The sequence below is a fragment of the Artemia sp. Qi Xiang Cuo genome, chromosome 7 (assembly GCF_049724085.1).
Source record: "Artemia sp. Qi Xiang Cuo chromosome 7, ASM4972408v1, whole genome shotgun sequence".
Taxonomy (NCBI): Eukaryota; Metazoa; Arthropoda; class Branchiopoda; order Anostraca; family Artemiidae; genus Artemia; species Artemia sp. Qi Xiang Cuo.
Genome location: NC_142800.1, coordinates 53,910,996 through 53,927,073, shown reverse-complemented (window position 1 = coordinate 53,927,073; position 16,078 = coordinate 53,910,996). Strand labels below are relative to the sequence as shown.

General features: G+C 35.9%; 1 protein-coding gene across 1 annotated transcript in view; it reads right to left on the bottom strand.

Annotated features, from left to right (window-relative positions):
• Positions 1-5,868: 5,868 nt before the first annotated feature.
• The window catches only part of PNPase (polyribonucleotide nucleotidyltransferase 1), a 44,868-nt gene continuing 34,658 nt past the window's right edge, over positions 5,869-16,078 (bottom strand). Inside the window, exons 8-10 of the mRNA XM_089091864.1 lie at positions 13,436-13,559; positions 8,709-8,942; positions 5,869-6,097 (exon numbers count right to left, since the gene is read on the bottom strand). Of these exons, the coding sequence (XP_088947990.1) occupies positions 5,924-6,097; positions 8,709-8,942; positions 13,436-13,559 (532 nt within the window). The 3' untranslated portion in view covers positions 5,869-5,923. The remainder of the gene's footprint in view (positions 6,098-8,708; positions 8,943-13,435; positions 13,560-16,078) is intronic.

The following is a 16,078-nucleotide window of genomic DNA, read 5'->3' as shown; positions in this document are numbered from 1 at the left end:
AAACAATTTGCAAGCAAAATTATAAATCAATTAGGACCTGGATAGAGATGAACAGGCAAGTTACACATCATTTTCAGAGGCATGGTTTTAATTATTGCAAACATAACTGTAACAAGGTAAAGAAGAAACAAAAGTCAATAGTAATCGAAAGTGTTTTTTCTGGAGGAAAATATTCCAGTAAATGCCGATTTAAAAATAAGGTCTGTTATTATGATTCGTAATTATGGAAACCAACTTTAAGGATTTTGAAAAGAGCGTGAAATCCTCAAAAATGACGTTAACCAAATGAAGAAATACCATTAGAATCTTTATTTGTTAAAATTCTTGCTTGTAGGCTTACAGCTTCTCCATCTTGAAAAAGAAACAAAGTTACATTTTAAATAGATAGCAGGGATGCGTCTATCTTTTTTTGCAAGCGCTAGTAAGATACTGGAATTGAAATAAATGCTCTCGTTGATATTACAAGCAGCATAAGCCTTTTGACTACAGGTCAATGTTACTCAAGTGAAATTCGAGCAGATGATCGTAATATGTCCCTCTTTTCTCTAGCGCCAGAAGAATATTGAAAGATCGTAAAAAGATGGTTAAGGGGGCAGTTTATTTGTTGGTTTCTTGCAAACATCGTCAACGATAGGCTAGACTAAAAGACTATAGCAATTTCTTCTGAACGCAAAAGATGCAATTTAAAAGGAGGAAAAATTATTTCTTAGTAGCTTATGCACCATATATCTATAAAAACTAATGCAAATAAACCGACTGATGATATTCCCCTATGTTTGTAGGATTATGCAAAACTAGCGCTTTACTGAAACACATAGTAATATAGGGTTTTAACACAATTGGAACAACAAAAAAAACTTTAAGATGTTTCAACACTAAGAAAATGCGGCTTTTCTTATGCACGAACTTTGTGTTTTCAGTAAAGCTGTGGTTTTCTTTAAACCTAAAAAAATAGGGAAATATCATCACTTGCTTTATTTACAGTTGTTTTATAGAGATGTATTGCATTTGATACAAAGAAACCACTTTTGTTTGTTTTAATTTTCAACTTTGCCTTTTTACTTCCATCAAAAAATCTCTGCATTTTTTCAAATTAATATGGAACAGTCCTTATGGACAGTACTGACAATTTTTGACTTAATAAGTTTCAAGACTCAACCACTTGCAACTTGAATGAAAGTTATTGCAAGCACTGATATTATTTCTGTTATGAATTAGCTACGTATTTTCATCTTGAAAGAAAACGGATATTTAGTTTTTCAAGATAAGATTTGGATATGTTTTAGGGCAGGAAAGGTTGCGTAAGGTGCTATGATGAAATTGTTAAGAAATTAGAGAGGTTTCTTTATTTAAAAAGTGTGACTGCTAAGGACAGATGCTGCTATGAAAGTACAAAAATATTGCACACTATTTTCGTTCAAATATGACATATTTTTGCATATGCCATCCGATTAAGGCTTAAGCTTGTAGTAACTGAGGCACTGAGGCTAAATTGACTACCGTAGTTAATTATGGAAAATGGAGATATTTAAGCAGATTAGGAAAGGGCACCGTTTTGCCACTCAACAGAAATATTTGATGAAAGATCACTACTTAAAGTTACTTGAATAACTCAATTTTATGTTGCTGTGAAACTATTTGAAACCTGACCTTGTTTAGTTGTTTCAAATTTCCCTTCAGCACTTCTGCAAACTTGACGTTAGAAGTTTGTTTAATGGCTGACCATTCTGCTCACTTTTTTTTTTAAATAGTATTTGCTTATTTTATCAGATGTTTCTACTAAATAACAAAACAAAAGTTTTCTCAAGATTTTGTTTCGAAGGGCTCCTAACGTTGAGGGGGGGGGAATGGGCTTGTCCCTTTTGGATAGAAGAAGAGCCATATATGTAGGCTTAGGATAGTTTGACTAAGTAAATTGCAATTTTGTAAGATAGAAGCCCCCTATTAGAGGAAGATCTGACTACAAAAAATGTATTTACTTATTTGAAACGGTCTTGAAAGGTCGCGAAAACAAAAGCTTTGAACAGAGTCCGACGGAGGCTTTCGAAAAAAATTTTAACCTTTGGTGGATCCATGCTGTGACGAAATTGTAGCAGAGAATATTTCATCCCATAACTGTTTTTGACCTTTTGGACAACCTCAAGAAATTTTGGTCACTTGTATGCAGTGATAAAGTTCCGATTTAGCTATAATAAGATCCTTGCACGGCTATTTCAAGGGCACACGGAGTCTATAATGAAATAATCGTTTAATGATTCTGAGAATTTGCATCGTTGTGGCAACTGAAAAATCACTCTAGTGTTAGAAGTACAACCTCTAAAATTCGCAAATGTACAGCAACGCAAACAGATTTTAAGGCAATGATCATTTATTATGTAAATAAAGCATTACTAGGATAACTTCCCTTCCTAAACAAGTGCATTAGTGATCCTAAATAATAAAAACTAGCTTACAGATTTTATTCCAAATACCAGGTTTATCATTGTCAGAACTGATAAAATCTCTTTCATTGAGATATCAAAGCAGGGTGCATAATTTCTGGTTCATCTGCGTTTGGGCTGATTTTATGACAAACAGCAAATGAATGGTAATTGATGAGTAAATTGAAGAAAATAGAAATTAGAACTGTTCCATGGAGCGCATCGCTGTCCATTCTCTCAGTCATAGAATAGAGAAATTAGCTACTTTTTTTCTTAAATTCTGACATTCCGTCTTCTACCTGTAAAGAACTCCCTCAACCGCTGAACAACTTATAAATTTACGCTGACAGAAAGATTTTCATGGTTGGAGCAGCAGTTGCAACATCTTAAAGAACAAAGTCCAGCCCATAGTCACAAAAATTGAAAAACGCGTTTAAAAAAACCCGTCTAGCGAGTAAAAATTGCCATTTGTAGCTGATTCAGCAATGGTAACTGTTTTTTCGATTAGTTTTGATGGTAAAATGTTAATTTGAAAACAAATTGATGGAAATTCCAAAAAATAGCCCTCAAAATGGTATCATATCCAAACGAAAAGTACACTTTTGGAGCTTCTTCAGCCTATTGATTCCCAAAGACAAGTATACCTATAAAGAAAATCTACTGGTTCTTAAGGTGTTTGGCGTATATGTTCTTAGTTGATTTTTGACTGATTTTTCTCTGACGTTTCTTCTTTTTTAATTTGGCACCTGCTAATTCCAAAACCACATAAATGCATATGAAAACCTTCTTTGTTCCTGATCCAATTCCTGAGTTTTCTAATTTTCCAAGATTCTTTAACCAATTTAAAGAATCAGATTTTATTTTTAGTGTTCTTAGTGCTTTAAAAAAAAATTTAACTTCAAGGGAACGAGCAGAGAGTGAAACTTTTGAACAGACTGGCGCAGAGGAGCGTCTGCCGTTGTCATGGCAAGATTGGCATGGTGCTGCAATGAGTTTTTAGAAAATAATAATGACGTTTTTGCAGGGTTCTATTCAATTTGAAAACTTTTTGACACGTCAATATTTTTCCTATACCATTCGAAAGTTTCCTTCTTTTTAATATGTTCTGATAATGAGATTTAGTTCCAAACATCTATACATACAAAATGCCTTCACCATTTCCGAAAAAAAACAATTGATCTGTCTCGTAGCTTTACTGATCGACGTAATACATAAACTGTAAGTTATACCGTTCAGAAGTTTCCTTGTGGCTCGATATAATAACAATAATTAGGGAGATTTACAGTATTCTGGCGTAAACAGCAAGGGAAATACCTTTTTTGCACGCACCAAGCAGTAAGTAATATAAATAATATGATTCGGTATGCTTTTTCGCAAGGATAATCTGCGGTTTGTCTGTAAGACTGTTCTCTAACTGCTCTTCAATTTATGTTTAACAGCACTGTTAGTTTATATTGTTAGATTGCAAAAGTATGGACCACCGTTTGGATGGATATTTCTACCCATTCTCATTCTAATATGCCACCAATAAATCGCTATCATTGCATTGTTACAAGCGGTTGTGACATTCGTCAAACCTGAAAGTCCATACGCAATTAGTTATAAGCCTATTACTACAAAAATATTTTAAACCTCATCTTCAAGATAAGATAAGATTTATTCTTCATTAAATACACATACAATGGAACATGTTATTATTCCCCCAAAGGCTCATTGGCCTGTAAAGAAGGGGGAAGACAAATGAGTTACTTACTGAGAGATGAAAAACAAAACAAAATTTAAAATGATCACTTACTCACAGACATAAGAGCAAAAGAAGAAAGGAAAATATAGAAAAATAAAACTATAGGAAAAAATAGAATAAATATACTAAATTAATTAAGTAGATTAAATAGACTAAAAAGAAAATAGTAATAAAAAAAATTATAATAATTAAAAAAAAAACAGATAAAAATAAGTTCTGCGAAGCCAAATAATTTTTAACAATTTTTTTAAACAAACCAAATGAGTGGCACCTTCGAGCCGATTCAGGCAACTTATTCCGAACAATATGACACGCCATTAATGGATTAAAACTGATCTTATGCAAGGAGTAAATGGAGCTTGAACATGATTTGTCATATTACGAAGATTATAATTGTTATGATCAGAGATAAAAGACAGCGGAACACTTAGGGGCCGGGGGAATACAAATATAAATTAATATCAAATTAATATTCAATAAACACAAAAACTATTTCCAAAGCGACGGATTCCACTAAATACAGGTACGAAACACGTAGCATTCATTAGCAGAAACTATGTAAGGGTTCTTTATGCTCTCTCATGAAGATAATCTAAGCCTTGCTTGCAATACAAAAAGATGTCATATATAAACACGGGGAAGAATAATGTGTTTCAATTATTGTACACGTAGTGTGCCTGAATTATGTTATTCACAAGATCCACTGAAATTGTCTAGATATGAGGTAATAAGGTATATTGCCATGATACTCATTATTCTTATATTTTATATCCCATATCTAACAATGCTATTAGTCTAACATATCTAACAATATTAATTATACGTCAGCATTGCGAAATAAGATATCTCCGTTAGAATGGATATGTCTGCCCCTTTCCGTTTTAAGTTGTTTCTGATGAATCATTGATTATTCCTTAAAATCGGTTGTCCTTAGAGTTGAAACGAGTTTAACCCTACTTTGGATACTCAATGTTCTGTGTGAACATTCCAAATTACATGATCTTTATGTTGGTTATCAAGTGTTTACAGGTATTCTAAGTGGGATATGTTTGTTATCTGAAGTCCATTTCGCGTGGACGCTCTTTACACAGCTTAGGGAGCTTAGTATCAAACCTGCAGAAGTAAATCCTGTTTGAATGATGAATTTCTTTCCTCCTCGCAGATGCAGTACCTAGAAAATCTGATTTCGTGCAGTAAACATGCGACAGGTGAGATTGAATTTTTAAAAAATCACCAAGACTTTAAATTTCCAATCGAATAAGCTCCTTTAGGAGTTTCAATGATAACTCCTTCCATACGAAGTACCTTAGTGAAAACAAATACATTGTACCCACTTCGCTCTTTACTTAGGCCACGCTATTGTGCTACCTATAATGGAAATGAAATGGGAGCTGTAAGACACCCAATTACCTTTCAGATAGACTTCCTCTCTTTTTCGTAACTTCACTTTTCCTTTTCGTTAATTTGATTCTTCTTTTCTTAAATGGTTACGTGATAGGAGTCGCCATTAGCGAGAGGGAGAGAGAGAGGGAGAGAGAGAGAGTGAGAGAGAGAGTGAGAGAGAGAGAGTGAGAGAGAGAGAGAGAGAGAGAGAGAGAGCGAGAGAGAGAGAGAGAGCGAGAGAGAGAGAGAGAGAGAGAGAGAGAGAGAGAGAGAGAGAGAGAGAGAAAGAGCAGTATACATGCAATACCATTTGTATTATTTGTAAAAATTTATTCTCATACAAATTCATTTAATTTTTACACAAAATAATTTATTTCTAAGAGCTCTTTGTTGAGTTTTCACCATTATTTAAAGATTTGGCAACAGGTGAAGCTGTACTGAGAAGCACTTTTCTAGATAGTCTCATTTTCCCCGAAACTGGATCTCGTCCAAAATATTTGACAGTTATTTCTTGTCCGGCATCAAGACCCAAAGCACTTGGATGATGAACCTGGAAATAAATTAAATAAAAATAAACCTTAGCAAATAACTACTGACATCTAATCGCAATCATGTCGCAAGGGTAGACCTCTTTTTTGCACTTTCTTTCGGTTACATTTAATGCATAAATCCTGATGGTCATTGTGAAAAAAAGTTTTTCTTAAGCAACGATTTTCACGTTGAAACCTACTTTCACTTTCTCATCAAGCACTATATTCAAAAAGGAAATGTTCTGCACAAGGGCATATCCAGGATTTTTATTCAGGGAGGGGAGTTATTTCTTCTAGGGGGAGGGGGTTCAAAAAAAAAAAACTTGACGAAAGGCATTAAAAATCCGTTTATATGTATTTTTGATGAGTCGAACAAACATTTCGGGGGGGGGAGGGGCAGACCCAGTAACCCCCCCCCCCCCCCCCATGGATATAGCCTTGGTTCTACACGAAGTATTCGAAATCTATGACAAAGGATGTTGAAAAAGTCTCTCTTCAAAATAAAAACTTTCCAGGAAGTTAAGAAACAGTTTTAGATCATTATAGTAATTTACCATGAAAGTATTACACGCTTATTATTTGGGCAAAAGTCATTTTATGAAATTATCCGAAAAGACACAAATCCGATAAGAAATCTAAGTAAATGAAAAATAAGGTTAGTATGAACTGAAGTAATTAGTGATGAAATCTTCTCAGAATGAATTATCCTACCATAATATGGTTGATCATAGCAAATTAAAATTCAGTGCTTGATAGAAAATTATTCTTTTTAGTATATAATCTTTTCTTTATGCGGCATTCATTCCAATAAGAGGCTATTGGATAAGGCGATTCATATTTTGAATGTGCAAGGAGTGAAGACACTAAGAGATTCCTCGGCCCAAAAACTATTAATGACATGAAAACACCAAAAACTCCACTGTGATAGATCTCTTATTGCTTATTTTAGGATTTTTTAATTTCCTGATCTGTCATTGAAGCTAAAGTTTCTTTAACGCGGAAGTTTTCAACACACGCATCGACAATCATTAGCCCGGTCCGCGGTGACAACAATCACGGGAGTGTAATACAATACATTACTATGAATTATCGGAAGCAATGCATTTTTTTAATCAACAGTAATTGCAATTGAACAGAAATTAAGGCAATTATAGAATTTTTTTTTACAGAACAAATGTTAAGTTACTTTTGTTTAATTTTAAAATTTAGTATTGACTTTTTCTAGCAGCAATCATAGACGCACGTCAATTTGGCATCTAGGAGGAGGAGGGTACCTCAGAATTTTTAAGGCCAAATACTTTCATAGTTTCACCTGATAATCATTGGAGAGAAATCACAACTGTGTGCGGAATGCGCCCCCGGTCCTGTAAATAGTATCAGCAATTATAAATACAGATTTACGATTAAGGAGGAAAACGACCAGAAAACCTGAAAACACGAAATTTTTCCATAAAAGATTCCACAAGAAAAGAAAAAAGATTATTTTTGAAAATATTTTGGAACTTGAATAAGACAGTTCCATCTGTTCTTAAATTATTTCTTTGAGTGTTTTTTACACTTCAATCCGGAAATCAGGTGGGACTTGTACTCTATCCATAAATGAACATGATAACAAATGATCAACAAATGAAATGACGTCAGTTATATACAATCTTAAAAAGGACTTACGCCTGATTCGCCTCTCACTCAATCGGACTATCTGTCTTGGCTTTTTCTACAATTAGCCATGGGTTCAAGAAAGAGAAGTTTCAAAAGAAAAGTAAAGGCCATGTTAAAATGTAAGACGAGAAGACATATAGACAAATTATAATCCAAACTATAAACAAACAGAAATTAATATCAATAAGTGAGTGAAAACTAAAACGAACAAAAATTAAAGTAAACAATTAAATCAAACATAAAGATAAGAGCTATTACTTTAGATGAATAAATGAATCCAAAAATGAACAATCAAGTGAAACTTAAAACGAGCAAAGATTACCACAAACAGGAGTAGGGTTCCCAGCCCCTAATCATTCGAGTTTCGCAATTACCCCTGATTTTTTAAATTATTCACAATATTTCGGGAATAACTTGGAAGATCGAGCTAAAACTACAAGGTAATTTTGGGTAATAGTGAGGGAGGGGGATGCAAGAGGACTTCGAAATTTGTGGTGGGGCGGTAGAGGCTAAAATTGTTTTGTGTGTGGTCAACCTAAACATCTTTGCACTATAAGCCACTATTGGACTAGAGTTGCTAGACTATCAAACTGACGTATTTGCAATATCCTTGAAATGGCTCAGGGGATTATGTTAAAATATTCAGGAAGTTTTTTTGGGGGAGGGGGCCATGCATACCTTGAATTCTAACCTCGGGGAGGGGACGCAGGTGCCTTTGATCAGGCTCAATCCTTCAAAAGCCGTAAATCCACAGTCAAGAAGGGAAGGGTTCGGGTATTTTAAAGGGGTTCAATCCTAAAAGGAACGCATTTTCAAGACCCGAATAGCCAAATTTTCTATATTCTAGCAGCTTTCCCCATTAGTTTTTCAGTAGGCCACCTTCGGACTGGTTAAGGGAAGGGATAAAGGGACCCACTATTCTTCCTAAGAGTGCTCAAATGGTGCCCGTAAAATCACGATTTTTTCGCTTACCTTTCTTGTATCTAGTTGGGTATTATGTAATAAAGCTGGAACCATATTTGGATACAATGTAACCATCACTCCGGTTTCTCTGATTTCAACAATTTTCGCTTTATAGATGGCACCAAAAACAAGTTCAGGCTCTTTTTCTTCTTCCAAAAATTTGTCAATGAGCTCTTTTCCTTCTGTCATTGCTGTTTGATTTGGAGCAAATAGCATAAACGTAGTCTCGTCAAGAGAGGATATCTGACAATAGAAGCAAACAATTAGACTAATCAGTTTTTATTTGAAAATAAAAGGAAAAAACCACTACTACGAGAAAAACTCTTCACAATCAGTGGGGTAGTTTCGTCAAAACCCTGGGAGGGGGTAAAGTTGAAGCCAATTTTTCCAAATCAAGTGAAAATGACAGTGAAAAAGGGAAAAAGAGCCATATAGTACCAAAACGGCGAAGATATTCTAAAGAAAACTGACCCATTTCTCTGGATTCTTGAATTATTTAAGCTTGTCTTAGTTTTCACAAGATTTTTTAACAAACTAAATTTCAGCTGGGGGGGGGGGCAGTTCCCATCCACCTCCTGTCCCATTGCAAATTACGCCTCTGCTCACAACATTAATCCTGCTGGTAGCAGACTTTCAGACATTTCTTCTTCGCCTCATTTATTAAAGCTTCTGCTTTGACCACCTCATGAAATCCTCAAAGACTATACATCATACAGTTTTACTCATAATTAATCGGCGAAAACATTCCAGGGTTTCAATGCAACGCGAGGAAAGGTTCAAACCAGCTACCCCCCTCTTTCATAACCGACATGCCAAGTGGACTCAAACCACTTCGGTTATAAGGAGCTATATTTGGCATCTCATCAGTAAGCTTTGTTCCAAAAAATTACCCTTAAACAGTTTCACTGAAATGAAACATCCGTTTTTCTTTCTTCAGTATCAAGTGCGACAAGTGTGATCACGGTTTCTGACTGCACTCTGGTGGATGCAGTTCCAAGAATCGATGATACGTGAGAATTGAGCTTGCAGCGAATTTTTCTAATAAGAATTTTGGTTGGAAATTTTCTCCTTCAAATCTTAAAAGCAGATCCCTCCCCCAGGTGGTTGAGGGGAATTCCTCACCTCGGTCAATTAGTTGGTAATGCAGAAACCATTTTAAGCACATTTCTAATTATGTTGAAGATTCAGTGAGTTGAACTTTCGATGCTAGATATGGGCGACCTGATTGCACGAAATTTTCCGCTTCAAACATTTTGCTTGTGATTTGAAAATAAAAATCCAATTCAGCTAGTGGATTTGATAGTATATCTACAGACATTTAATAAATGGTGCGGGTAATTATTTCTGCGTATCTTGCGAGTAATTTTTCTAAGATTGAAAGCCATGGAATACTTTCTGATTCTTTAATAGCGGTTACCCTGGTTCCTTTTCAGAAAAACCGCATGTGTGATTCTGGTAGTGTAGATTATTTTTGACCAATGACACTGAGCAACATCAAAACTGTTAGAACATCTGTAGTTTTTCAACTGGAGTCTTTTCTACATTCAAGTGGCAATCAATTTGCCTATAAGAAACGTCTTTCAGTGGAGACTGCGACTTTCACTCTACGTGCTGTTACTGAATACTATTTGCTATTTTCTTTATAGGTTTGCGTAAAGCATTTGACCGCGTCAACAATTTGAAATAGCTTAATATTCCAAAAGATCGTAGTTTCTTTTAGACACCACGACTTAGTTTTGCACTATTAAGCGTAAGTATTACCGAAGTGATATTGGAATTCTTTCAAAACCAAGCTTTAGTCTGAAATAGACATCCAATTGCTTTATCCTTTGCTTTGTAGGTGTAAGAGCTAAAGAAGGGACATTTTGCTCTCATTACATACACACCTAATACGTATAATAGTTGATCACTGGTGACTATTCTAAACTATTCTAGGGTAGTATCACTAAGTACAAGTCTATTTAGTGGAATATATTTATTCCACTAAATATAGGCCGTAAAGTTTTGAAATTGTCGAATTACTTAAGAATCCTTTTATTTATTTAGTAGACAACGATTTTTGATTCGTTGTGGTTATGGATTGAGTCTACTTTTTCTGAAGGAAACGACGTTCATCAAGGGGAAGGGGTGCACTGTCTGCTTTTGTTTTTTCGACTTAGTATGATGACCTCAATAAGCACCTTACACCTTGCTCCTAGTGGTTCTGCCTGCCATGTTGGCTCAGTCTGCATAAGCAATTGGAGTGATGATGATCTGGTTATATTGGCCACATGCCTTAATACTCTTAACGTGTTACTAAAGATCTGTGAGAGATTCCTTGTTGAACATGATATTTTGCATAATTCTTCTAACAATGTACGTGTATGCGGCCCAGTAGACTGCCTAAAATAGAGACCCAGAGTGCCATAAAGTTGACCAGGAGATAAGGCTTAGATTTGAAGACAAGCATAGACAACATGATTTTTGGGTCTCTGTTAGGAAACTAAAATACAAAATTTTCTAAAATAAAACCACTATGAAATAAGACTCCACATAAATTAACGCTTGCAGAATTGCCATCTAGACCAAATGTGCCAGCCAGCACCCCCTGCCCCTTAACCGTAGATTTCATTTTCCGTTTTTGTTCATCATTACCTCAGAAAGTTTTTTCCTCACCTTTTGCTTTAACAGTTTAGATTCATACACCATTTCACTTAATTTCTTAATGCGTTACAGAAAACAAAGACGTCTTTTCCAGTTTCCAACCACAGATTACTTTTCAAAATTTCGTTTAAAATTTAATGGGATTCTCACTCTCATTTTTTCCCTGACTTTTTCTCTGGCTGTTGTAACTTTCCAATTAGCTAGTTTTCTAGTAATATTTATCCGTGTTTCGGGTCCATGAATCAACCCCTCAAACATTTTAACTTAATCTAAAAAAGAATCGGCGTCTTTGTAAAATTACGATTTTTCTTCCAACGAATAATCCTTTATATAACTTGTAAATTTTCGTTTTTGGGTCTTGTCTCATTTGATATTCCAGGTTGCTGATTCTCACCCGTTGTGGATTTAATTTGTTCGGGGTGTTCTCTTGGCCTTATGGCGCTTGATAGTTCAGGTGGTTCCAAAGAATCATCCTTTTAATTCTCAAAGATATTTGATTATTCAAGCAAGTTCGATTTCTAACAACGATTTCAAATAATCCTCAAACTTTTGGCATTCTTTTTTATGTTTTTAATTGTTGTAATCCATTGTGAAAATACATAGAATTATTTTTCCAATTACCAGTTTTTTGCTGATTAAGCAACTTAATGTTAGCTTTACCATGCATGAGAATCTTAGATTTTTCCACATAAGTTTGACAACGTCATTGCGGTATTGCAATGATGTATACAAAAATGACGTCACTGAAATGCATCTTTTTTCCAAAATTAAGGCTCTTAACGAATTTTCTCAAACTTCTGACCTACCTAGATCGTTTTTTTAGGCGAGAATATCCCAGTATACCAATTTTCAGGATCATTTTAATTTTTGACACGCTCTAATTCTCGCTTTCGATAACTGCCCGTGTCCTTGCTCTTCATTTTTGACTCGCTCATATTCTCAGTGTCGCTTGTCTTCTAACCGCGTGTGTATTTGCTCTTCCTTTTCATTTTTGCTCACTAACATTCTCGTTTTCGCATATCTTCTAACCGCCCGTGTCTTTGCTCTTCATTTCCATTTTTGACGCGCTTTGATACTCGCTGTTTCCTATCTTCTAACCGCATTTGTCTTTCTTCTTTATTTTGGATTTTCATTGCTTCAGACAATTTAGCAATACCCTTTTGATTTAGCTGCCCGAATTGATCGTCCAGGTTGTTGATTTTCAACCATTATAAATTTAATATGTTCGGGCGTTTTCTCGGTCCTATCACGTTTGATATTTCAGGTGGTTCCAAAGAACCATCATTTGTAATAATTGCAACTCTTCGCTTTTTAGGCCTTTCTGCTGACATTATACAGCTCGTTACGTTCACTGGTTGCGTTCGACGTAGCGAGCTGCTTTTATCTAACAAAAAAACAAAAACAAACTAATTTAAAGAATTTCAGGTATTTTTCAAGTTTTATTTTTATGACATTTCCTTCAATTACTCATGCAGCTTTTTAAGTTTGGACGACAGGCATGTTACCTGTTCCTGTTAACTAGACCCAGCAACTAAAACACCGATTGGACCCCCCCTTTTATCCAAGTATATCAAGGAAACAAGCTCCAAGAAGAGCAAATCAGAAAAAAACAAGAAGAAATAGAAACTTGTGGAAAATATTTCCTTTCGGATTTGGAACTTAAAAGTATTAGGATAGGATACCATTGAGTTCAATCCTTATTAAGGATGGACAAATTATTCAAAATGTTTTCTTTCCTCAGATGACCTTCTCGGCGTAGCTGTTAACATAGCATTGGGGGCCAGACCCTTTAAAAAGGGTTCAATAAAGCTTAAATCTTTCCTAGACAAAAACGTGCACATTTCAGCGGGAACAAGCCCCCTCTGTCTGCTCCTCATACCCGTTACGCCAGATGTTTCAAACGTGCAAGATTTAACATTAGAAAATATAACATCTAGAAGTACCCTTTTTTCTTTTTTAGCTTTTAGCCACGCAGGAAATCGATTATCAACAACAACATTTTATCCTGCTTTTTGATTTTCATTTTAATTCGAAAAAAGACTCGGGCCTCTACACTGATTTTAAGTTTTCCCCTTTATTAGACTTCAATTTACCTGGACACCAGTCACCGCCGTTAGTTTTTTTAAGTTTCCACCTCCAAGTCCAAATAGACGACTTCGTTTATGAACTGGAACTTCGAATTTCTCTGTTACTGGCCAATTGTCTTTCCTCTGAAGCCTGAAATAAACATTGGCATACACACAGTAAACAAAAAGAGCAATGTCTACCACAAAAAAGGCCTACCTTACTACGTTAAAAAATTAGTACTGTTTTAAAAGAAATAAAGAGCTATATTAAAACATACGACCAGCAGAGATAATGTCAAACAGTTCGTGGTAGCAAACTATAAGTAAGGAGCGACTCGGCCCCATAGCAGCCGGAAACTCTGCTTTGCCTGATTTAAAAAAAGAGGGGAAAACCACCCAAAAAGTCAAGAGATCTTAATGAAGATCAGATTCAGCATATCAGAGAACCCTACTGTAGAGGTTTCAAGCGCTTATCTACAAAAATATGGAATTTTGCATTTTTTTTTTTGTCAGAAGAAAGATCACGGATACGTATTTATTCTTTTTTTCCCAGCGGTGGTGCCCGTATCGAGCAAATTGTCCTAGAAGATGGGGAGAGGGCTCATACAAACAGAGGTTAAAGCTCTGGTGCCCTTTTTAAGTAACCAAAAGGATTGGGGGACAACTAGCCCCCTCCCACGCCCCCTTTTCCCCAAGGACATCCAATCAATATCCTCCCATCTTGTTCAGCATAGTTGAAAGCTTCAATTACTATGCCTCTGGGGATGACAGGAACTCCCACCGTCCCTGGGGAGAGAGCTCTAAGTTATTAGTTTTGCCTATTGTTTATAGATAGTGTTTGTTATGGGGAATATACACATTTTTCTGCGATGGAGAGTTTTCTAGGGGGCGGGGGGGGGGGGTCCACGGAGAGATTCTTTGGTGGGGAGGAAATTTTCTAGGGGAAACTTCTGCGGGAAATTTTACACGGGGAAATTTGCCAGAATTTATTTATGAATTTTTCTTTGTATTCATCTTGCTTTCTCTTTGGGGACTCAATTTTACATCTGGAGGTGTTCCGGGGGCATTGTCCGAGGGAAATTTACTGCGGGAAGGGAATTGTCTGGCGTCGTTTTTCCAGGGGGGATTTCACAAGAAAGAAACTTCTCATTAGGGTGAGGGGGATTTCCGGCATGATTTGGAAAACGATCTGAAAATAAATAAAAAGTTTTCAAATAATTTTTTTTTAACTGAGAGCAAGGAGAATTTTCCAGGGGAACTTTCAGTGAGGTTGGGATTATCCGGCATAGAATATTCTAATAGGGGAGATTTTACGTGGGAGGACTTTCCACGGATGGCGGAGGCCAGTTTCCCGGTATTTTTGAAAAACGATCAGAAACTAATTAAATTTTTGTCAACTGAAAGTAAGGAGCAACATTAAAACTTAAAACGAAAAGAAATCACACCGTATATGAGGGAGGCTGCGCCCTCCCTAATCCTTCGCTCTTTACTATTAAGTGTTATCTTTTGTCCCAATCCTTTAAGAGATTCCTGAAACACAGGGGCCGTTTAACTGGAATAAACTTTTTTGCAAAGTACTAAAAACGTCAGCCTAGAGCGAGGGGTTTAGGAGGGGGAAGAAATCCTCATATACAGTGTAATTTCAGTTAGTTTTACGTTTTAATGTTGCTGCTTACTTTGAGTAGGAAAAACTTGTTTTTTTTATTTACTTAATCACATACTAGCTGAAGTCTTAAACGAACAAAAATAACTAGGAATATCAAGAGGGCATCTGAACTAAAATTGAAAGATATAGTATCCTTTTTACGTAATAAAAGAGATTGTGCCACAGAAAAGTGTCATTTTGTGCCATTACAAAAACAATTTTGGCCCCAAGAATGTCAAAAATCTCTCGAGTGATAATTCTCAGATAGCCAACCAATTTAAAATTATCAGCAAACTATGTATTCAGATTCTCAATTTCAGAGGCAGTAATAGCGCGGGGTAGTGCATTCGTTCCTAAAAGATCACGTTGCCTATACACAAAACAAATGGTTAATATACACATTTACTTTAAACCTTCACTTCACTAAGTTGATTCATTTGAGACTTGACAGAATTATGTACAGTGGAGCATAATTGTGCATCAGCTATTATGAAGAAGGGCAAGTAGATCTTTGCGTAGGTGAGGATGTACGTGCCTGAACCCCCAAAAAGTACGTTTTCATGCTCAAATTTTCTCTCAATTCTCAATCTTCAAATCAACTCTCAGCGAATCTTAGAAAAAAGCATGTTTTGGAGGGTGGGGGGGGGGAGGGAGATAAAATTAATCTCTGACCCCTCTTCATCCCCAGGAACAGTTTTGAACTATGCCTGTAGAATGGTGTCGTGGGTTGATGACTCTCCTCTAATTGCAGACACTTTTTATCTATAACATAAAAAAACTGCATTCATGCACTTACCGAAGCAAAAGTGGTGAGGGAAAAGGGTCATCATGAGAAACACAAAGACATTTCTCAGGGGGGGGGGTCTTTGTTTTCACTAAGATTTAAATGGAAATATTCATTTGTTTCATTGTACATTTTTGATTGTCTTATTGTTTCCTCAGAGTGGAGGGGATGGCCCCCTTTTCGGTTTCCATTAGGGACATTCATATCCCAAAGATTTGTTCGAAGAAGTCACCTTTCAATT